The 25,137-nt window shown below is 42.3% G+C and overlaps 1 protein-coding gene across 2 annotated transcripts in view; it reads left to right on the top strand.

Annotated features, from left to right (window-relative positions):
- The window catches only part of bnc2 (basonuclin zinc finger protein 2), a 161,565-nt gene extending 140,186 nt beyond the window's left edge, over positions 1 to 21,379 (top strand). For both annotated transcript variants that reach the window (XM_086211689.1, XM_086211690.1), the window contains 2 exons: positions 7,034 to 9,423; positions 16,489 to 21,379. In XM_086211689.1, coding sequence (XP_086067815.1) covers positions 7,034 to 9,423; positions 16,489 to 17,296 — 3,198 coding nt within the window. In that variant the 3' untranslated portion in view covers positions 17,297 to 21,379. The remainder of the gene's footprint in view (positions 1 to 7,033; positions 9,424 to 16,488) is intronic.
- The last annotated feature ends 3,758 nt before the right edge of the window (positions 21,380 to 25,137 follow it).

Below are 25,137 nucleotides of genomic sequence, written 5' to 3'. Positions count from 1 at the left end.
ATCTTATGTAAGGGTTCCATACATATATCAGGTTCTGTTTTTCTCTTCTTTTTTTTTGTAGCAGTGAAACTCACCAAAGACTGTGTTGTGCTCGTCATTACAAGCCTGGGGACAAAATGTGATAGGGGGCAGGTATTACACCACAGAGGAATAGAAATGTCTGCTACATGGAGACACAGTACAAACATGTAGCTCTGTTGCCAAATTGTGAGCATATGTTAATGCACCTTTTCTGCACCGGCCTCCTGCCAAAATAGTAATCAAGACAAAGGAGACGTGATGTATGAGGGAGAGAAAACCAGGTTGTCAGCCCCCCAACACACACACACACACACACACACACACACACACACACAAACACGGAGAGACACTGGACAGACAGACAATTTCTCAGCCGCCTCACTGCTCTCGACTGGCCCTGGAGGGAGCACCCACATCTGTCTCCCAGGCCCACGACAGACCTGGCTGGTGCATCCAGACCCAGCAGATCACACGAATCATCCTCAATTAATGTGAACCATCAAGCGTTCCCTCACCGCTGTGCTCGCTCCAGCCCTGTTTCTCGGAGGCATTCCCTCTAGCTCAGTGCTAGGTCCACTGAGTTTTACATGACCACAGATCCTTCGCACAGTTGGGTGAGGCAAGCTAACGTTATTGTCTATGCTCTGTGAAAGGAGACAGGCAATCGATACATCAGTTGAGAGCAGACAATGCTCACATGGAAGTGCCGTGAGGCGGTTCTGCAGAGGTTCTGAACTCAGAGGCTAACTGACTTTGCTGTGCACAGCACTGGGGCCTGAAAAGGCTTTCATGTGCCGCCCCATCTGCATCTCTGCTGGGCTGTGGCCAAACGACTGTCCTTTCTGATTTTTAAAGATACTGTGAGACAGCTTTAAGACAAAGAGGGTGGTGATAGAGGTCAGGGGGGTCAGATGCATCAGGAGTTCTTTTGTTCGTAGTAACAGTGGGAAAAGAACTTGGGACTGTTTACCTAAGGCCACCTGGAAAATGGGATGTGACTCACCCATCTGTGGTAAAATCCTCTATAATAACCCCCCCGACCCCCCTCATGGTCTTCCACTGCACTATAAATCTCACTCCAGTCGATTAGTGTCCCCTTAGCAACAACTAACACACAGTCATGAATTTTTAACCACAGCCATGAGTTAAATCAGGTTGAGAGGTGAAGGCAGGCTATCTTGCACCCTGTTGGTTGATCTGTGCGTCGAGCCCAGTGAAACAGCCTTGTGGCTCTTTCACATTTATTCACACCAGAGGCCAGCAAGCCCTCTTTCTCTGGCATTGATGCACGCATTATTGACCAAGGCAGTGCCCTTTGCCTGGCTGTTAATTAAATGATGAAGTCAAAATCAAACTTGTAGAGATCTGGTCCAAGTTGTAATCAGGAATATGAGCTTGTGCAGAGAGATCTGGCTGGACTTTAAAGAACTGCTTGTATTTTTCCACATCAGCTGCAAGGTGTTACTATTTTGGCAGGTTTAGCTTTTGTGACTATGAGGCTACACATGTTCTTTAACCAGACATAAATGACAGGAGGGTTTTTCTCTAACAGTGCTTAAAACCTGTCCAAGTGTATTTGTAAAATTTAGTTCATGTATCTGATACTTCCAATGCAAAAGAAAAAAAGATTAGCAAAAAAAACATAAAATAGGAACGAAGTTGTGTAATATCTGTTACCCATGCAGCAACATAACTTGGTAATAAATCTTTTTGTTTATTTGCTGTGGCACTGACGATTGCTTCCTTTGAAGTTTTATTGTAAAAAGATTAAAAACAAAAAAAACAACTCTCACTGATATGCCAGCTCTTAAGTGAATATTCCAATGTGTTTAAAGTGAGTCATGAATACTCACTACAAATACACTTCTTATTTTCCAGTGTTGAAATGGTTGTACTTGGCATTTATGTTGAAGTTTGTGGAGAACACAAATTAGCAAGGAATCATATAAAGAGAACAGTGGTTATGGACCTAAATATGTGAGGTCAGCACCTAAACGTAATTACAAGTGGACAAATTCTTAGACCTGAACACTTTGCATCAATGCCTTCAACTGAATCCAGATTGAACCTGTTCTTGATGATTGTAAAACTTGTTTTTTTGTTGTTTTTTTTTTACAGTGGCCACATTAATTCTTAGAATATGCTCACTGTCATCTTGCTGTACAGATGAATTAATATTCATCAGTTCAGCAAAGTGTCAAACCATCCAAGATACACAAGCTGTTGGGTCACAGCCAAAAGTAACTAATTCTTTTGAAGCACAGAGCCTGAATAAGGTATTTACCATGATCACAGGGTGCAAATTTTAACCTCTGTGATTCTTACAAATGTCCTCCACCCACGTCTAGACGTAGCTACTGATTTCCCTGTGGTCCATCACAGAGGAAGAAGCAGAGCTGGTTGCTCACACATGACCTCTGCACTGCCACTGGGGAACCAATGGTGGAACAGTATGTGTCTTGGGAGCTCTTGGCCTCTGATGTGATGGCTCCAGGCAGTGAGCTTTGCGTGAACCCATCCCCCGTGGCACCCCTAGCCACTAGATCCTCTGCATTATTCATGTGGTCCGAGATGGGATGGAGAGAGAAACAGAATATGGAAAAAGAAGAACCAAGGTTCAAGACCTTCTCAGATCACAAGGAACTCCTGCTTAACCTCCCTTGAAGTGGCGAACACAGGGATACAGCAGATCTTTTTTTTTTTTTTTTTTAAGGAACTAGATCTGAAAGCAGGACTGGAGATCAATGAGGCTTCCCTGGAGGCTTGGTGGAGATCGCATTCACTGCAAGGTGATTGGCGAATCAATGTGGTTCCCATGGTTCACTTTGCCACAGTGAGAACAGATCATCCCTAATGCAAGTGGTACTGACTCTCGATCGCTTGAACTGCCCTTATGTTGATGTGGAGCCATTGTAGCTGTCATCGTACACTCTGTTCCTACACTGTAGCATGAAAATTAAATAGCAGAAAGTCCATGGCTACCTGCTCAATACAAGCAGTGTTACTACGCCTCGGCATTGTGTAAAAATACACTGAGACGGAATGGAGGGACAGAATCTTTCACCATTATGACCCATTTTTACTGTAACAGCAGAACCACACTGGTGTTACAGGTCATGTCCTCACAGAACACTCAGATCATAAGTGGGGGCAGAACTATGTGTAAACAAGTAAAGAAACATAATTGTGAGATTATTTTGATGACAGTATTGCACAACATATAATAATGTTTAAAAAAAATTGGCTTTGGTATTGTATTGGACTTACTGTATTCAGGCAGAGGTCACTGCAACATATCAGTATTTTTACTTCTTGCAACGTTCCTCTTTCCATTTCTTACCAGAGAGACTCACACAGATTAGGATTGCTAATATACATGTAATGTTTTTAATCTCATATATACTAATTAAACTAACAACAGTGAAGGTCTGAATACAGCCCAGCACATGCCCACTAATTGCATAATTGCCTGATTTGTTTTTTTTACTGACAGTTGTGCCCCGGCCCATGACAAGGCCATCATTTGCCCGTCCTCATTGTCAGCAATTTGCAAGGTGGATACACTGCTTCACACCCACTAAACAGCACCCAGCAATGGAGATGTCCATGAATTAAGAATGCTTTGCGGCAGCAGAGAGATTAATAAATACAGCCATTGCTAGATTAATTCTGAGAGACATGGAGGCTGGCAGATAAAATAAACTAACAGCAGCAGGCTGTCCACCAGATAAAGTGGGTACCCCATCGTCTCTTTGCTGTAATTATTGGCTAATAGTCATTAACCTGGCAAACAGAGGTTTAGCTGTATTGTTTAAAGGACTCTGGGATGCATAATGACAGACTAATATGTCATAGCACTGGGGGAGATAGGGGGAGGGGAGGATTGATGAGATTTTACTGGAGGGAGTGAACAAGAAGAGGTGGGGCACGGCTGGAAAATATAAAGGAAAGAGGGCCACATTAAGCTAATTGGAAGATGAGTGCCTACTTGTAAAAGCGCTTCTAATGGCTTATTTGTTTCTTTCACAGCATCACAAAGCCAATGCAGGGGTGCAGAGTTGTGAGACATGCTGTCATTACTGCCAGTATTTGTCAACAAGTGTGTCAATGCATAGTTTCTTCACTTTTGATCATAACCACTTTTCCTGTGTGACTATTATTATTATTGTTATCTGGAATCCATCATTGATATTTTGAGATGCTAAATGTGGTGTAATAAATGCTTGCTTTAAGGAAAAGGTCACATCTTAAAGGCTCGTTTGAAGTTGAATCTTGATGAATTACGTCTCCTCACGTCCTTTTATAGAGCAGTTTTTACATGAACGTAGACACTTTGCTTCAACTCAATTCCCAGCAAAAATGACCAGGACCAGGGAACAAGTGGTACCTTCTCTCACACTGGTTCCAGTGAAGAGGTTGAAGTCTGGCCTGCATCATTATATTATGGTGTATATTTGGCTGCATGAGTTGAAAAAAATCGGCATGGCACAGAGGTATAGTGGCTGTCCAGCAAACGAAGGGTCACTGGTTTGATCCTCACTTCCCCCAGTGACCTTGTCCAAGTATCCTTGAGCAAGATACTGAACCCCTAATTGCTCCTGATGGCCCTGTGATGGACTGGCGACCCGTCCGGGGTGAACCCCGCCTCTTACCCAATGTCAGCTGGAATAGGCTCTGACCCCCCCACCCCTTAACAGATAAGCGGTATAGAAAATGGATGCATGGATGGATGGAGTTGGAAAAACAAGGCTCTGAGTAGAAAAGAAATGATGAATTGGTGTGGATTTCCAGGGCATCAAACCATTCCGGTTTTTACAATTTTATCTTTTGATTTTACGAATGGTACAGGTTATGACTAATTCCTAACATTGACTATTAAAGCTCCCTGAGAGCTTGTTGATCTGAGTCATAGCTCAATTTCTTGATATATCTTTCCATCTTAACAAATTGAACATTTAGTAAATTGATATTAAGATGTATTATACTGGCTTAGAATAAATTTACCACAGCCTTCCAGTCATCCACAAAATGCAAGTATTCTCTATTTAAATGTACTCCTTAACAGAAAGCACATACCCTGTTCATGGGAGAAATACACATCAATTACATTTAGAGTCTTTACACACTTATTATAAGCACTGTAATTACTGGCTATCCTCGTACATCTACATGTGTAACACTCACAAATTAACTCATTTTGTCACTAAAAATATTGAAAGATCCACTTCTTACAATAACAATTTCCTTAGAACATTTCTAGTTGTAAAACTATTTAAAGATTCACTTTCTAATTTGCTTCTTCTTCCTTTTTTTTTTTTTTTTTTCTAAATCAAATGAAAGTACTAATGCCCAGATGGCTGTGGAGTATGAAATAATAGTGCCCAGGCTAGAATTTTAAGTCATACCTCCAGGCAAAAACTCCAGAGCGCGCACAGAATGAAAGTGTAAAATGTTTTTTAATGTATATTTAACAACAAATACCCCAGTGACTATTGATGTTTCGTCTCAGAAGAATCTACTTCTCCAGTATATCTGAGGGCATGATATGAAATCCCTCACACTTTTATTTTCTCTGTTTTTCTGCACTTCTTCCGCTGTGTCTCTCTTATTCTATCTCTCTTTTGCTGTCTCTCTTTAAACATTTATCTTCTGTTTTCTCCTTACAGGCCCTTTGTGCTTTGTGATGTTGGTTTTTACAGCTTTTTACTCACCAGAGTTGCCATTTATCATTTATAGATGCCAGCAGCTATGACTACATATGAAATGTTACAAGTTCACTGTGACTAATTGTCATCGCTTGTGTTATTCCCTTGATGTCACTTGTGCTTGGTCTCCAAGGAAGCTGTGTGTGTGAAAAGTCACATTAAGACTAAATTTCTGTTTTTTTCTACCCATAAAATCTTATAACAACATTAGTGTACAGTGTGAGGATGATTTCATTACGTGTGAAGCAGAAGGAGATATGGATTTACACAAGAGAACACTGGGTCAACCCTTCAGAGCTTCTAACCTAGTGACTCAACCGCAAATTTTATGCTAAAGCTTTGCCAATATTCTTCTCCCAGAATACTGAAGCATCTCAAGATTTTTGATGATAAGTGGATTTGCAAAAGTTTTATTTCTCAGAAATTTGCAGCACATCTCAGAAAGACACCAGCCAAGTAGTTCTCTATTTCAGCTATCAGCGAAATTATGGTTTCTTGTATCTGGCCATTCCCAAGCCTTTCAAAAATGCAATAATTGAAAACGATTGTAGTCAGAATGTTTTCTGTCCCCTGTTTACTGCCAGCCACTGTCAACTAATTCAAATTCAGACAGAGTACCTTATGTGCATGAAAATATGATTAAAATCGATGGTTAAAAAAAAAGAAGGTTTTTTGTTTTTGTTTTTTTTAAATCTTGCTAAAAAAGTGTATTAATACACAGGTTAAGGAACTCCAGTTCCACATAACCTTGAAAAAACATGTTTTTCTGCAGCAGCCCTTTCCTCCCTGAGGAATTTCACAATCTTACATAAGAAGAACACAGTGGAAAAATGCCAGACAATAAAAGCATGATTAGTGGCTTCCATTAATTATTCTATTATTTCTGTCATTTTTCTTTGACTCCCTAGGTAAACTTTGTGTACATAGGGAGTCTCGGCAAGAGTTCACATCTCTAACAAGGCTGCGGAGTGCCAAACACCTGTTAAAAGCCCTGTTTCACTACTTTAAATTTGTTTGCTGGACAAAACTAATCTCTTTACTATTCTCATGACCGTGTGATTAATTATCTTTGTAGGGCAGATTTATTGGGAAAAAAATTAATGAGTGAGAGGTGGATGGGGAAAAGTGGAGGGGGGAGGTTTACGACAAAGCTCTGTTCTTGTTGCTCCAGGGGTCCTTGAATTTAATAGGCACAAAAGTTGCCCTTACAAACTAACCCTTGCTCTTTTTCCTTTGACCACACTGATTATGCACAATCAATAATGGTTGGTATTTTTGTCCTCTCTTGTCTCTTCTGGGGCATGTAGGATGCTGCAGGCAAGGTGCTTGACCGCTGGACCATCATGTCCCGAGAAGAGGAGATCATCACCCTGCAGCAGTTCCTGCGCTTTGGTGAAACCAAATCTATTGTGGAGCTGATGGCCATTCAAGAGAAGGAAGGTCAAGCAGTTACAGTTCCTTCCTCTAAGACAGACTCCGGGATTAGGACATTCATAGAAAGCAACAACAGAACCCGCAGCCCGGGGCTCCTGACTCATCTGGAAAACAGTAGCCCATCCAGCATTCACCATTTTGAGAATATCCCCAACAGCCTTGCCTTCCTTTTGCCCTTCCAGTATATCAACCCGGTCTCAGCCCCCATGCTTGGCTTGCCTCCCAATGGCCTGCCGATGGAGCAATCTGCTCTCCGGCTGCGGGAGCCCAGCCTGCCTAACCAGGTTGAACAGGTGGAGACCAGTGAGTCAGAAGTATCCCTGTCACCTTTCCGTACAGGCCAGAGTCCAAGTCGTGGAACCCTTGGAACCATGAACAACAACACTGAACCAAAAACAGAGCCCAACAACAGGGCATCCCCCATCTCGCCATCCCCCTCCACCCAGCAGGCTCAACAACAGCAGCAACAGACACAGCTTCAGCAGCAGAGTCAGCAGCATTCCCAAAATCAATCTCAGCAATCCAACAACTTAAGTGACCACCAGGTTCACCACCACTTTGTAAAGGAAGAGCAGTCTAAAACTATCACCCACCCTTCGTTTTCCTCTAAGATGCATCGTATGCGCCGCATGGGAGCCACCTCACGGAAGGGTCGCGTGTGCTGCAATTCTTGCGGCAAAACCTTTTATGACAAAGGCACACTTAAGATACATTATAATGCTGTACACTTGAAGATTAAACACCGTTGCACCATTGAGGGTTGCAACATGGTCTTCAGTTCACTACGCAGCCGTAACCGTCACAGTGCCAATCCCAATCCACGGTTGCACATGCCCATGTTGCGCAACAACCGTGACAAGGACCTCATCCGTGCCAATTCGACCTCTGGTACACCTGTCATCTCAAGCACCAAGAATGGAGGGTTCACGCTCACCAGCCCTGGAAGGCCACCGCTTGGCTTCACTACTCCTCCAGTGGATCCTATGCTTCAGTCACCCTTGCAAAGCCCACTGGTGTTCCCCTCCTTGAAGTCAGTGCAGCCAGTCCAGCCCGTGCCCCCATTCTACCGCACACTACTGTCCCCTGCAGACCTAGTTAGTCCTCCAGTGTCACTGCCCACCAGCCCAATTCTGCCCACTACCACCAACAGTACCACGCTGATGGACCAGCAGCAGCAGATCTTGGCTGCAGCTGTGGCATCGCACAACAATGTTCATGTGTCAGAGGCAGGACCCATGTCGCACTGCTTACCTTTACCTGGTACCAATCAGGACCACAATACTGGCTGCAGTGACCCCACACCCAAAAAGAAGCCTCGTAAATCTAGTATGCCGGTGAAAATTGAGAAGGAAGTTATTGATGTGGCAGATGAATATGAGGACAAAGATGAGGATGATGACGATAACATCCACCACAATCACCACCATCACCACTCATCACTTCTTCACAACAACATCAAAATTAACGGAAACTGTAACAGCAACAACAACAGTGGCACTGGGAACCACAGTGGTGGTAGTGGGCAGCAGTCCCCCTGCCAGGATGAGATGAGCCCTGGCATAGCTCTGAGAGGTATGATGAGACAAAGTGAGGATGAATGTCGGGAAGGGACTGGTAGTGACAGCAGGGGGGATCTTCGAGGCTCTAGTGAGCTACGTTGTATGGATAGCTTCACCTCTGAGGACCAGGACCATGAAAGAGACTTTGAAAATGAGTCAGAAACCTCTGATTCCAAGATGTTTTACCGTGATGAGCTGATGGATGTGGAGGAACAGCAGAAACACAGCAAGGGTGGAAGGGGGCTTGAGAAGGAGCAGGATGATGAGGGGAGTGAGGAAGCTCATTTGAGAAAGGAAATGGAAGGCAAGAGCCATTCCTCACCCTCCCCTAATCAAGCCCCTATCAAGATCAAGGAAGAACTCAATGATCCTACTTACGACATGTTTTGCATGAGCCAGTACGGTCTCTATAATGGAGGCATGGCAGCGGCAGCTGCTGCTGCTGCAAGCATGGCTGCTCTGCACGAGAGCTTCATCTCTTCAATGGGCTACGGTGCCAGCCCACCCAAATTCCCTACTTCTCATTCGCCAGATGGAGACCCATGCTCAAGTCCGGACCCCAAGATCTGCTATGTGTGTAAAAAGAGCTTCAAGAGCTCTTATAGCATGAAACTGCACTACAAGAATGTGCACCTCAAAGAGATGCATGTGTGCACTGTTGCTGGCTGCAATGCTGCTTTCCCTTCCCGGCGGAGCCGAGACAGGTTAGTACTACATCTTTGTATGAGATCATTTTATTCTAATCTAACTCCAACAGTAGCAGGTAGGTTGAATGAAAATGTTTGGTTCAATCTTTATCATCTATTCCACCTGGAAAAAGTGGCACTCTATAAATCCACAAATATGCTGTTTATCTTAGTACACAGTGTTTTTCTAAAGCATCATAACAGTGTAATTAAGCAGAAACTTGATTTTTTTTTGGTCATTTCAATACAATTAAACTACAGTATTTGATTACTGTTTTACGTTTACCTGGATATGCTAGCACTTCACATCTGGCAGTTAATAGAACAGGAAAAAATGATTCAGAGACATCTGCTCCCTGTCAAATCAATGTTCAGAGGAGGAGGGTGTCAGGATGAGAAACACATACACATGCATGCAGACATGCAGCAGGCTGTAGCCATCAAGCCTCCAGCTGCAGTTTTGTTTACCTGCCCTCACAACCGCAGCTTGTCACTGAAAGGTGAAGGCGCATACATTTACATAGACAGCGGTTTGTCAAACCACTGCATTTATTAGCGCATTAGGAGGTGAGGCTAGCCACGCTCACCTGGGCTTGTTAGCACATATCTGCTCCACACACTCATTCCACAGAATATATATTGAAGCAGCACTGAGAGCCGCCTGATGCCACAACACCAGTTGGAGGTAAATAACATCAGTCGTGCCCTGGGCAAGCGCAGGCTCCCTAAGGATTACAAACAAGTGTTTTTGCATAATTGGAGTGACCTTTAAGTGTTATATTGGCCAGCATTCAGTCAGGCTTTATGAAAAGAATTTCTCTTTCACCATTTTTTATATAGTGCTATATAAAGGATGAATATTTCAGTCCTGCTGACACAGAAACTCATATCCCTGTGCCAGTCATGTAACCAACTTTGGTATTTAGTCACCCGACACGGGAAGGAAATGTCCCTTGAAACAGCAAAGTACATTTTGTGCTGCCATCGCTAAAATACACAGAACTGGTATTACACTAAGATTAAGAAACACCTCTCTGGTTTACACTATCTCTTTAATAGAACCCAGCTGCTTTACTCATTCTGCTTTTCATGGTAAAAACAACACTGCGTACCCATCCATGACACTTTTCTAGTAGGGAACAATTCACATTAAGCTTCCAATCTGCAAACAAATCTTTTTTTTTTAATCTCATCTACACTCTTGGCTCTGCACCTCTCCACAAGTGCAACTTCCATCTAAAGCTTTTATTATATTGGGGTTTGTTTTACATTGCATCCGTTACTATCGCTGTTTCTTCATTAGCAACATGTACATAAAGCGGGTGACTCGGGGACTCTATTAGAATGGATGTGGGAGGGAAAAATGGGAACCAGAGCAGAAGTTAGCATTAGTGAAGGTGCAAACCTGCTGTTTACCTGACACAGCTGAGCAAAAAGACTGGTACTGTAATTATAGTATGTGGTGTAATACTGTCTTTTGTTAGCACCCTCACCTCCTTAGATGAGGCTTTAGAAGGCCTTAGGCATGACTGCTGAAACACGTGCATGCACGCCGATACTTGCATATACAAACAGATAAGAGAGAATGCAATTTATGTGCTCTTGTATTCAAACTACCTCTTAATGATGGTCCCACGACTGCTGTTAAACAGTTGTTTGATATCAGAAATGACTTTTGCTTATCTCAGTGTTCAAATACCAAGAAGATAGTGTGCATAAATTTAACATGATAAATGATTTCCGTGGTTGTCACACAGAGCTTTGTAAACTGAAGCAAAAGAATAATCCTCTCACAAACTTGCTCACACATGGCAAGAGCACGACTGGAAAAAGCAGCTGCTGCTCAGTTATTTGTTTTTTCAGGAAGGAATTAGGAAGTTAAATTCTTGAAAGTGCACATGCCTTTTGCTCCACTGATGCAATTTTGTTGTTCACATGATACACTGGCATCTGCTGCAATGACATCATGAGTACGCCCTGAAACAGACGATAGAAAAAAAAAAATCATTTGAAAATTAAAAGATGGTGTGGGGAAAGTGTATTTCCATAAATATGAAATCAGGTCATTAAGAAGAGGTGAAAGGCAGAGAGGAATCCGAGTTTGCAGGGAGGAAAGGTAAAACCTCAAAATGAACTCACACTCACACACTGTGCCAGCTTGTGTGTGTTTGCGTGTGTGTGTGTGTGTGTGTGTGTGTGTGAGACAGTTTAACTCAATGATGAGAAACAACATAATTCAAACACAAAAAGTGGGAGAACATACGGGGGGCAGAGATAACTTTGTTGCGAGGAGAAACAATTGCTGCTGCGAACAACATGTATCACTGAGCCAGGGATGTATAGAGCAGCTCTGGGTGGGTGAGACCTAAGCACAGTATTGTTTCCATACTTTTTCTGTGGGGGATAAATTCCTGATAACATATGGGACATATTACTCTGCTGCTGACTCAAATGGAACAAACAACTAAAAAAAAAAAAAAGAACATTGCATAGCGAGAGCAATCCTGGGGCTTTGAGACGAGTCAATACACAAGCCGGGCTCTCATCAAATCTGTCCCTGGATAATCCTCTAATGACATAATGCATGTTTGAGTGTAATGGTAGCAATAAAATGGGAATGTAATTTAGTTGTTTTCATAAGACCATTTGGTCTGATGAGATTAAGAAAATGCACATACAAAGAAATGTTCAGAAAATAATGTTTTCAATGTAAATGAGTTAATTCTCCTAATTTGAGTTTCAGCCAATAGTGTTATTAATAAGCAGCGCTTTCCACTGCTTCTCTAAGAAATAAGAACCCCTATTCAATCTAATAAGTGGAAGGTAATTATTTACTGTTTTTGTTTCAGCTAATTAATAGATTCTTAGATATTTTAACCCCCTTTTACTCAAAGGCATATAAACATATCATGGACAAAAAGCTCCTGCATCCAAATGAAGACCGTGTTGCTTAGTTGACCAACAGATGCCCAAGTTACAGTATAATACAGTGTAAGACTGTAGAATGACAAGCACATCACACACACACACACACACACACACACACACACACACACACACACACACACACACACACACACACACACACACACTAAAAAATGTGCACATGAATGTCCCATACTCCAGGAAAACAGTAGAACATAATGTAATGTGCACTTGAGCAAGTGTGCAATACTTGTATGTTTTTGAATGAAAAACAGACCAACATGAGAAAGAGAGAGAGAGAGAGAGAGAGTGTGTGTGTGTGTGGGGGGGGGGGGATCTCCTAGCCTCCTGGCCGTCTGCCTCACAGAGGTAAATGATTGCATATTTACTGAGGTGTTCGAGCAGCATCACCAGAAGTGTTGAAGACACTGCATGATTAACTGCTGGAAAGGCACATGTACCAGTAATTATACCATTATTAGACCCATTTATCATTGCAGTTATATATATATATATATATATATATATATATATATATATATATATATATATAAAGTAATATTTCCAATTTATCACATTTTAATCACCTTCTGTTTTTTTTAACTGTGTCCGTACTGGAACTTTAGGTGTCCTCCCTCTTCCACATTCCCATGTTGCAGTAGTGCGCATCCCGTGGTCCCTGCATGGGCCACTGCAAACGGAGAGAGTGAAGGTTAATTATGTTGGAGAGTCTCTTTCCTCTCCTCCCTGACTCCCTCAGTCCCCTCACGGCATGTGGGCATGGCTCCACTGCCTCACAATCAACCCTCTGTTTGTTTCTTACTATATTGTATTTCTTTACTGTCTCTTATGAAGGGCATGCTGCTTATAGAGAGAATATGTTAACCATTCAAAGTAAAAAAAAAAAAAAAAAAGAAAGAAAGAAAAAAAAAAGATTAAAACATGCAAACTTGGAATATTTCATCCCTTTGGTGAGTCATCTGCAATTTCTGTGTGAAGTATTTTTGTTAGAATAAGGGGAATTATTATTTTCTTAAAGGAATGACATTTACAAGCCCAATTAGTCAAGCACACTGCCCTCAACACAGTTCTAATTAAATGTAACACTTCAAGTAATTCCAAGTATATTACAATTTGTACAAGCATGTATGTGATATTTAATTCATATTTAACCCTAATAATTCTACTCCTCAAATCACTGCAGCCTTTGTTAGTCCAAAGATATACATAATAGCAGCTAGGGTGAAAGAGAGTGATAAATGTTACCAAACTCTCATCCTCCCACTTACACCCGAAACCTCATAACACACCCCAAATGACAGGAAAGACAAAGAACCACTGGTGTCAGTTCAATACCGCTCAGTCTTCTATCTCATTTACACATTATGAGTCATTTAGACAACACACACACACACACACACACACACACACACACACACACACACACAAACAAGGGCAAGGGCCATCAGATGAACCTAAAGATGATTAACGCCTGGTTGGGACAGGCAGGCACACTCGTGCTCTGCCTCCTCTGCACAGTCAAGAATGGGTTCTCTGGAGGCCTCCCCCATCTTTTGGGCGAAGATGAGACTGTCAAATTGGTTCACCAGCCACATTACTGGCCAACGGGGAGGTAGAGATAGAAGAAGGGAGGGTATAGATTTGGTGGAGGGGGTGGGGGTGGAAGTTAAGTGATGGAGGTTGACAAAATGGAGGGGATTGGGTAAAAAAAAGTCTGATAAATGAAGGGATACATGCATAATATCAACTGTGTGTGTGTTTGTCTGTGTGTGTGCTACTGATTTGTTTAGCTAAGTGCCAACACATGGTTTAAACATTGCAAATCATCAGAATGTGGCTCTTTTCCTCCTCCGCAGCTTTTAATATTATTGACTCTATTTTGTTCTGAGCAGATAAATGTTGTTCATGAGATACTGTTTTTAATATTGTAACAATGAGCACAGACTACTTACTGCATGACATTTAGCATGTTTGACCTTAATGTCTTAAATCTGAGCTAGAAAATGGTTAATTTAGAGCTTATTAGCAGTGAGAAGGTGTTCTGATAGAGATGGAAACATGTTGCAAAGGACCTGCCTACCTGAGCATCATCAACAGCATCCTGAAATTCAGGGTTAACAAATCTATGGCTTCTCTGAGTGACATCAAAGCCTGGTGGTTGGTATCCCTGCAGTTAACATTTTACCCATTTCTTTACACACTTAACACCCGACGCTGGCTTCTCACAGTCAGGCAGGCACACATGTATTTGACTGGGCTGGGATACAACACCACAGACTTTAAATCATGGCTCCCATATTTTAGCCATAAGCTAACAACATATGGGTGCAGCTTTACTATCAAAAGATAAAAAAGAACAAAGGATTTATGTAGGCTTTTTGATCAAAGTCCCACTGTATGGATGTAGTATATTTTCTGGTTTTACACACACACACACACACACACACACACACACACACACACACACACACACACACACACAGTAACAGACTCAAGCACGTAAAAACACACACATATGCAGTGACAACCACAGCCAATCGATTGGCCACGCTCTCCCTCCTCAATGCTGACGATGCTCGAGTGGACGGGCTCCTGGTTGCCTGGTTCACAGAAAAGGGTCCCTCAAATGAATGTATTTTTACCTCTTGCAGGACAATGTCGGATAGGGAAGTAAATAATTAAAGGAAAGGGACCCTTTTTGACTGCATCAACCCTGCCACTGCTGGTAAGCTCTACTATCCATTGTGACTCCATATTTGCCCATCCTGATAAGGATGACCCTTTGTTTTGTTTTGTTTTGTTTTTTTGTTTTGTTTTTGTATTGTTATGCACACATGTGCCCTCCCTGCATGGAAACCCCTCACATTAAAGGCACTGCGTGTTTGCATATTTGATTTAAGTGCTGACCTGAAATGAGAGAAGTGGACGTTGTGTATGTCTTAAGCGACATATATTGCATATTGTTTCCTTTCTATGTTATGCAGTTTTATCATGAAATGTGTGGTGGTGGTCCCTTTTCTCCCTCGTATAACTTGGCAACTGTGAAATTGGAGTGAAAAAGCATTGAATTCGATTTTTTCCGGCCCATTTCACCTTGCATCCTTTAGCATGGCTTTGTGTGCTAGCTGAAAACCTCACTAATCGTATCCTGGCTTTCGCATGGCACTTGTTACTTAGTTTCTTTCATCAGCTGTAGCACATGGTGTGATACAGTTTGCCTTGTGTTGGGGAAAAAATGCCCATCTTAATTAAATCCAGAGCTACATAAAGACATGTTCATTGAAGTGCTCGATTAAGCCACCTCCAATAGGGAACAAATGCGATAATGCTGGCAGGGCCTAGTGCTAATATGCTATCCAGTTCCCCTCGATTATCACATTACCACAGCTCGAATCAATTGATAAACTCCCATTCAATATGGTGGAGTATTTAATTGAGTCAGAGTCTATTGGATTTGAGGCCTGTGCAGTGCAGACATGCTGACAGCAGTAAACACCAGCAGGATGCACTCTCTCTCTTTCTCTGTGTGCTACGTTCGTGCACTTTTCTGAGAAGAGATTCAGGGTCTATTTCTCCACAACCATGTGACCATTTGCGTATCTAATAGTAATAACAATTACACATGTAGCTTGAATCTTCATGGCCTGAGAGGTTTTCTAAGTGTAAGGTGGGCCTCACGAGGGGGTTTCCAGACACTTTCAGGAGAGGCTAAAGGAATGGAGACAATGAAATATTATTGTCAAAAAGGACATCTTGGAGAACAGCATAAATCTATGTGACCTGGTTAAAGACAGAGGCAGAAGTTTAGTGGGGAATTTTGTCTTTTCTTCTTTTTCTTTGGTGTCCTCTATGTAAAACAGCAACGTTAAGCTTGGCTAAATACTTGACTGACTATGGCATCCATAAATGAAACTAGAAGTAATGTAAGGAGGGTGGGGTTGGAAGCTTCCAGGCTTTTTCGAAGGGGAGGCCCACCTTCTCAGACTTTGAAAACCCCTGGCTGTGTACATTTCCAGAGAAGAATGAAAATGAAAGAGATGATTAAACATATGCAGAAGATTTTTTTTATATTTGGAATTCCCCCCCCCCCCCCCCCTACAGCAGCATTCATTAACTATGACTATTTCTCCACATTAGGCACAGCTCCAACATTAACCTGCACCGCAAACTGCTGACCAAAGAGCTGGACGACATTGTCCTGGACCCCCAACTCACGCCACTGCCCAAGGACCTTCGTGCCGAGTTACTGGCCAAGATCTATGCGGGGCATCACATGGGCTTGGACCCTATGGGCTTCAGAGGCGCCAGTCTCGGGCCCATCGGCCTGAGCCACAACGCCCTTTCCCCCACACGCAATGAGTATTTCCACCACCCTCTCAACCAAGAACTTAAACACCACCACAGCAACGGCTTCTCCCGGGGCCAACCAGACGACTACGTGGTGTTGGACCTGAGCACCACATCCAGTGTTCAGTCCAGCAGCAGCGTCCACTCTTCGCACGAGTCAGACGAGGGCAGTGATGAAGGCATCCTACTGGATGACCTGGAGGAGGAGGAGGGAGAAGAGGAGGAGGAGGAGGGCAACAGTGAGGGGGAGGACTGCTCCCAGCGTGTTGAGGGGCGGGCTGATGGGAGGCATCGGGATGAGACTGGAGAAATAAGAGGACGAGGTGAGGGCTTGGAATCTTCCTCCTCACCGTTCCTCCTTTCGTCCACTGGGGGCAGTAATGATGGCAGCAGCGGGATCCTCTGCAACATCTGCCACAAAATGTACAGCAACAAAGGGACCTTGCGTGTGCACTACAAGACTGTGCACCTGCGCGAAATGCACAAGTGTAAAATCCCCGGTTGCAATATGGTGTTCAGCTCTGTGCGCAGCCGTAACCGACACTCTCAAAACCCCAACCTCCATAAAAACATTCCCTTCTCCTCAATAATAGACTAAAAATGACTTGCGCTTCAATCCTCCTGTCAGTTTGCCCACTCCTCCCTTTATCGCCCCCTCCTCAAATTAGCTTTTAACCCCAGCCCAGGGCCTTCAAATACAGGCTAGATGCCTGTAAGCCCCCCTGCCCATCCTCTGTTAAGTCATTGCAAGGCATTCCTATGTCCTTCTATAAATTCATTGACTCTAAATACAGTTTATTATTGTGACATTTGACTTTTCCTTCTTTGGAAGAACAGGATGACACTCTCGAGCATGGAGTTTGCTTTATAATAAAACTCCAGTTGTTTGTTTTGTTTTTTTTTCATAAGTCCCTCCATCTTTCCTTTCAAACTTCTCCCCAGTTTGTTTTCATGTGCGTCTCCAAAGAATTTATTCAAACTCTTATTTGTGACTTTGCCTGCAGAAATGATAGTATTGAGAAAAAAAGAGAAAATCTTCTTGTTGTATTTGTGTAATGATAGCTTTTAAATGAACCCCTTACAAAAGCATGATAGCTTCATTTGTAAATAATGTCCCAAGAGGCTTTTGGTGTAAAAGAGTTGTGTTGATGGTTGTTTGCTTCATTTCTCTCTCTCTCTCTCTCTCTCTCTCTCTCTCTCCCTCCCCTCTCTCTTTCTCTCTTATGGTTTTATGTTACAGTCCAGTACAATACTTCCAGCTATAGGCAAGAAAGAGGTAGCATCTTACTAGCTTGACTCATTTATGTTAGCTTCAAAAACACATTTTAAACAGAGTCCTAGGAAAGAAAAAAAAAAAAAGAATATCATGTGATTTGTTTTATCTACTTGTTAGATATTCAGAGGTTGCCGGCATGCTCTTTTAGGCTCCTACACTGATATCATTCTCTGTATTTCTATTGATTTTTTTTGTCTGTTATGTTTATGAGCTTAAGTATACCAATTCAGTTTTTGCACTTTGCATCTATACAAGGGGATGTGTAATATTATTATAGTGAGGACTTTTGCAATGGTGAGTTGAGGCGTTGCTTTTTTTGGGGGTGGGTGGGGGTCATTGATGGCTAGAGTGCCAGGGGAAATGACAGTACCTTCAACCATACTTGTGCCAGTTTCTTTTTTGCACCAAAACAGAAAAGAAAAATGTCCTCTGTTAACAAAACCCCTGAACCCCCTCTGCCCCCATCACCAAGTTAGATATTGAGAAAAGTGTCAAAATGAATACAGGTTTAAACTGCTGTTTCACAAAGGATTTCAACATTAATTCCTTCTTCTTCTTCTTCTTCTTCTTTTTTTTTTTTTTTTTGCAAATATTTAGATTGGAGGTTTGGAAGGTAACTAATGTGTCTAAAGCATGAAATTACTGCGACATTGTCCAAAAAAAAAAAAAAAAAAAAAGGCTATCAATGCAAGGAGTGATGTTCTGTCTTACTAAAAGGCATCTTAATGAATCCTGACTGTTCCATGGATTGAAAAGAAGAAGGAGAAAACAGAGAGAAAAAAGAGGAAAATAGTCCTTCAACTGTGACCAAAAAGCGTTCGCTCTTTCTCTGTATAACATTGTACTTAAATCATGCCCCATTGGATTGATATGATGCACTTGAGTCTTAAATCTTTTGCTGTGATATTTTAGGTATCAGTTTCCATTGCTGAGTGTGGGTTACAAATGTACTCTATGAAAAAAAATGTTGCTATTTCCTGGCTCTTTTTTTTTTTTTTTTTTTAAACATGTCCATGAATTGTCTTATGGTACAAATAGTTCCACTGGTCAAAGTAGCCAAGGGACGGGGTATTTATTGGGTGATGTAACCTCATGGAGATGTTTTTGTCCAGAATATTTTTTGTAAAAAAAAAAAAAAAAAAAGAATAGAAATTGACATGTTCAGCTTTTTTTTTTTTTGTCAATGTATTAGCAATGCCATGTGTTACTATACAAGGAGATCTTGTCTTCTTTGACTGGTGCTACACACAGAAGGAGAAATATGCAGTGTTATGTGGTGTGGTCTATGTACAGTATTCACTACTCTTCACATCCAGAATTTGTTTCTGCTAAAGCCATTTTTTTTTTTTTTGCAGTACAGACATGACCTATTCTAGTTTAAAAAAAAAAAAAAACCTTCATGACTTTTTTTTACTCTTTTTTTTTTAAAAAAAAAACAATGACTCTACCTATATCTCAGTCCTCTAAGAGATAAGAGTACAGGACAGAGAGCTGAGGCTGATGGAAAGGTTGCGGAGGTGGAAGGCTGACTAGGGAGGAAAGGATGACAGCAACGATCATTAAAATGTGCTGCTTCTCCATTACCTGGAGGCGTCCCTGCCTCTCCAGCTCCTTCTGTCTAATAACTCACTTGTCACTTCGTTACACTGCCAGGCACCGAGCCTGCTGACAGCATGGTGACACTGACAGAAAGAGAACAAGAAGGAGAGAGAGTGGGAGCTTTAAAACAATTCAATTGGACTAATTCAGTTTTGCATGCGTGCTTATTCTGATCACTGTCACCGGTTCTTCAGTTCAGCTTTTTTTCCATTCAGTTTTTCCCCTCTTTTGTCTGTCTGAGCAGAGTCATTTAACAACTGTCTTACCCATTTCTTCAACCCGCCACTCACTGACCACCTCCACACCCCACAGCGCAGGTCCTACAGGGACACACACTAATAGTGCATGCTTAAGTTCACTGGATGGCCATGGCATAGGAAAAAGGGATGGGTAATTGCCTGTTTATCCCAAGTGAAGGGAAAATTGAGTACAGGAACCCCTGCCTGCTCCCAGGAGCGGGTTTCACTGAGGCGCTTGCTGCCTCATTCACTCATTCAATCCCCCGGCCCCTCGCTCTGGCAGAAATAAAAAAGTGCGAGTCCAGGAACCCTGCTGACAGCTGTCTCTCTAACACAGGGCCATATAAAACACACACACACACACACACACACACACACACACACACACACACACACACACACACACACACACACACACACTTACATTAGGCTTCCAGGCCACTAGGAGGGAAGACAAGAAGCCTGGTGACTTTTCAGCCTCTAGTGATGGAGAAAAATAGATTCTCACCACAGGAAATGAAACTGCATCTAACGTTAACATTACAGCCCCTGAGCTCACATTCCAGTATGGAGAATGGTGCCATCTAGCACTGAGCCAGGCATGGAACACTCTTATTATTCATATTTCATTCTAAATATCCCAATCCAACATTTTTTAACAGCTAATTAAAGATTAAATGATGTAAATCTGCCAAAAAGGCCATTAAACTCTTGAGAATGAAGCACCCTGTGCATACACAACATATCAAAAGTCATCAGAACATGCGCTGCATAGAAACTTCAGACAAGCTTCAGACTCTGACATTCTTTATGTTCTGTTCATCGCTGCCCATTTCTCAAGCAGCGACTGCAGGGCATAACCTCTCAATGAGACAGGCAGGAAACTGAATACCATAAAAGAGATTCCCTTACAACACCCTTCTGTTACCTCATAAACTACGGTCTAAAGTTCCGCATGGTGCCGGTCATGCCAGCAGAGCTGTTAGAGACTGGAAATAGAGCTGAGAACGAAAAAAATAAATGCAAAGGACTGTCAAAAGAGGAAAGGAGGTTTAGGGAGTTGTCTGGCTGGAGCCTTGCGGCAGTCACTTAACAAGTCTAGGGAGAAGAGAGAGCAGCAGCAGGCTTGGGACTCCCCAGGATCTCCAGCTTCTTCTTGATTGCCTGCCACAGAGTGATCGAGCCAGCCCTCACCCCCTTACGCCCTGCCCTGCGTTACTCTGAGAAATGACCATCGAACCCCCCCCCCCCACACACACACACACACACACACACCCTCTCTCCTTTGAGAAAGCCCTCAATCCAATCTTTGTCATTCTTACTTCTCCAACCACAGGGGCCCAGGTGCATGGTGAAACCTAGGGACCACGCTGAGGGTCCAGAGGAACCCGTCACTTAGAGCCTCTTATTGGCCCAGACTACTGGAGTGAATCTTTAATATTTGATTAGAAGAGCGTCAGACATCAATTATTCTGTAATTCTACCTGGCACACAGAGGGGAGAAGGGGTAAAAGATTGAAGCGGCTGACCTGTTAATCACTGTCTGATTTTTTTTTTTTTTTTTTTTTACTTCACACCACTGAGCGAGTGAGCGAGCGAGTGAGCGAGTGAATGACACTGCATGTGAAGGTTAATGTAGCTCAGTGGGATTCAAAAGCTTGATGGGTCACCGGGAGAAATATGCAGAGAAACACACGAACGTAGGTTTGTATAGATGCTTCAGTCTCATGTGTCTCATGTGTCTTAAAGGAAAGGAAAACAAAAAAACAAAAAAAAAAAACGTCATTAATTTGAACTGGAACCTGTGAAATGTCAACAATCCTTTGAGAGAAAAACAAACTGTAAATTCATATTGCTCAGACTGTAACGTTTTCCATTGTGCCAATCATATTTTACAGTTTTAAAAGTTTAAATAAGCTTGAGGACCTGATGAATTTAGATTTTAGTTTTTTGTGTATCCGATGCATTTGTGTCTGTCTGCCAGTGTTACAGCACTGGCCCTCAGCAGCGTTGCATGGCTACATAGTCGCACAGGAAAGTAGAGAAGCTTGTATCACAATGGTGTCAAAGTGGTGATTCGGAAGCCTCACGAATACTGTATGTTACCTAAACAGATGTTTCCCATTTGCAGACAGGAGGAGAAAAAAAAGGTCCTCTTTTGAAAAGACTCTTGTTTCTTTTTCTCCCTTTTTTTTTTTGCCTTTCTTGTATTTGTTTCTGTATCATAACTCTCTATGGTTTTTGCATAAAATGCATAAGGGTTTTGGGATGTAAATGGAATTTTATTCATATTTTGTCCAAATACCTCTTGTAATTTGTATCAGAATTCTTGTACAATTTTTATATTAAAGATTTATCAGTCACTGGCATTTTGTCATCACATTTTATTTTCTTGCTCAGGGCTGTGGGTTTTTGCTTTTTTTAAAAATAACATTTATTAGGAAAATTATCTTGAAAATACGCTATTCTTTAGAGCACAGGAACAATGTGTCAATCAAGCCATTTTTAACAAGAGTCTGTGATTTCAGCAGGTTTTTCAGGGCTCTTTAATTACCCTGTGATAAAAATCATTAGGGAAATGGCTATCTTGACCAATTAGTGGACGATTAGATTAATAGACTTATTAAAAGATGTACGGGCACGAGGAGACGGTAGTGCTGATGTTAGCAAATTAGTAAGCTGGTCATTGAAGGAGGGAAAAATAGGACATGAAGTGCTTTTGTCTGATCATATGCCTAAATTAAATTACTGAAAAGGTACCTGTGAAGGCATGAGTTGAGGCTACATGCAGAATAGATGTATGTGAAAAAGTCTTCATTTCTAATACAGTTAAGGAAAAAATAAAGAAGTCATAATGTTATGAATGCTGTGCTGTGTCAGAAAAGCACTTTTCTTTTCTTTGATGGCATAAAATAACTCTGAACTTGTGTACATAACAAGAACAAAATGATGATGACAACAGGCACACAAAAGGTCATTTTGTAAAAAAGTGACCTGTGCTGACATCATTTTGCTGTGACAGGGGTGTGTGTGTGTGTGTGTGTGTGTGTGTGTGTGTGTGTGTGTGTGTGTGTGTGTGTTGGGGGGGGGGGGTTGAGTTACAAATTGATATGTGCTCCAGCATGGATGTCATGTTTGCTCTGGTAACCAACAGGAACATAATGCCTCCCCCCTCCCCTCGCTGAAAGTGAAGGAGTGACATAGACCTTACTGACCTTGAATTAGACACCACTCCTCTTTGTCACACGCCAGTTCCTTGATCCGATGTCATGACACATACACGCGCACACACACACACTTTCAGCATAACAGTGCTGGTTGGTATTGATTATATGCAGAGATAGTAAGAGATACCCCCCTGTCTCCCAGATGTCCTCAGAGATCTTAAACACACACACACTTCCTCCCTTGGTGGCGATCTCTCACTAGGGAGGCAGTGGGCGCTGTACGTCACTGGAATGACCTCCCGGCTACATAAGGGAGCGTGTTTCTCACTGCGGCACCCCATTGATTGGCCTGACCAATATATTGGCCTTCCACTGACCCTTGAGAGACAGAGATCTTTGCAGAAGAGGAATTCATAGAGACAAAAAGACACAGCCGGGACATGTTTTGTTGTGTCTGCACTGGAGAGACCGCTGCCAGCGGGAGAGGGCCAAGAGGTTAACAGGGGCAACAATGTCGATCCCTGTATCCAGCTGGCCTGCTGGTCTATGTGACCTTACCCATTTCTAAGATTAGGAATTAATTCACTGTCAGAGTCCCATAATCACATGCTGGAACTAGAATGACATTTTAAGTAGAGTAATAATACACCATCATGTAGTACTTCTCCTCTAAGGGCACATATTTATAATAAAATGAACAAAAGAGTGACATTTACTGAGGTTATGTGATATGTCAGCACAGTTCACTAGACTTATACTTGTGACTGGACATTAACTGGAGGAGGTTAATGGTCTTAATGCTTTGGACAGTGTTATTTCTACGGTACCTTCTGTTGTTTAAAAAAAAAGGTACTTTCTGAAAAAAATTACATGAATGAGATCAGCGTCATCATCATGAAGACTGTACACATACAGATCCTGGATACCAATCACGTACTTGACATCCTAGAAACTGCAACTCCAGTAAAATCTCTTGGTTTTACTTTCAGGTACACAAGTAGTGCCACACAATTGTAAAGCACGACACACACACACACACGCAGGCAGGCAGGCAGGCACGCACACATGATCCAGACACTGCACTAAAGGCAGGAATCCATTTCCAGTGAGAACTAATTGATCGTAATTACTCAATATAATTAGAGTGAAAAGAAGCTGAATTAAGAGAAAAATCTGAGAAATGCTTAAAAGAACATGGTACCACATTATCCCTGCTGCTGAATCAAAACATGTACGTTTTCATGTATGACCTGGCACGTTTCGAGGTGAGGGTATTCACTGACCTAGACTGGATGACTGTGAGCAGCAGTACTGAGAAATGTTAGTGAATTCCTGAGGAAATGTCTAATTAAAGGATTCAAATCGATGGTGATTCCTGAATTCTTATAAAAACTAATTTGTGGTAACATAAGCCTCGGCTGGGATGGACCACATACATGTATAAGACTTTTTAGTGGGCCTTATTGATTCGGTTGTACACCAGTGAGGCCTGCAATGCTGGCTAATGCTATTGACGAGCCATCAGTCTTGTCCAGAAGTGTGGAGGCATGCAGCTCTTTTTCCAAGCCCAACCAAGGAAGGAGAGAGGAAGAGGAGAAAAGAAAGAGGGGGAAAACATCAATGGACAGTGATGGAGAGTGGGGAGGAGGGCGAAGATGCAAGCGCAGCAGACAGACTCAGACCCCTGACCATGGTTTGGGAACACTAAATTAGAAAAAAGACAAAAGGGATGAGAGAGGGAGAAACTGTAAACAGCCGCATCGATCCAACTAGTGTTGGGCAAATCAAACCATTACAGCCGGAGTCTCATGCCCCGCAGTTGAGGGAGATAGTGTGAATATCTATACACTTCCCCAGTGAAGAGAAAAGTTTGCACCATCACACACACAAGCTGGATCTCTTTTAGAATTTGTGGATTTAGTAAGTCCGCTTAAATAACAAGGTGCAAGTGCAGCGGGACAAGAAGGGGTTAACTCAGAAGAGGGTGGAAGGGAGGATGAAAAAAGCCCTCTGGCAACCCAGGGACAGAGGGAACGCTGAACTCATCACAAAACCCTCTCCTGGCGTCCGCCAGCACATAATGACCCCAACAAGACGGGAATCCCTTTTAATTAAAGTGAAGGGAGATCAGTTAAGCAGATGGTTGCCGACAAATATT

This window comes from Aulostomus chinensis, chromosome 8 (genome assembly GCF_037954235.1).
Source record: "Aulostomus chinensis isolate RoL2024-O1b breed Wild chromosome 8, RoL_Achi_v1.0, whole genome shotgun sequence".
Lineage (NCBI taxonomy): Eukaryota > Metazoa > Chordata > Actinopteri > Syngnathiformes > Aulostomidae > Aulostomus > Aulostomus chinensis.
Note: the sequence above shows the minus strand (reverse complement) of the source record. Positions and strands in the feature narration are given on the sequence as shown.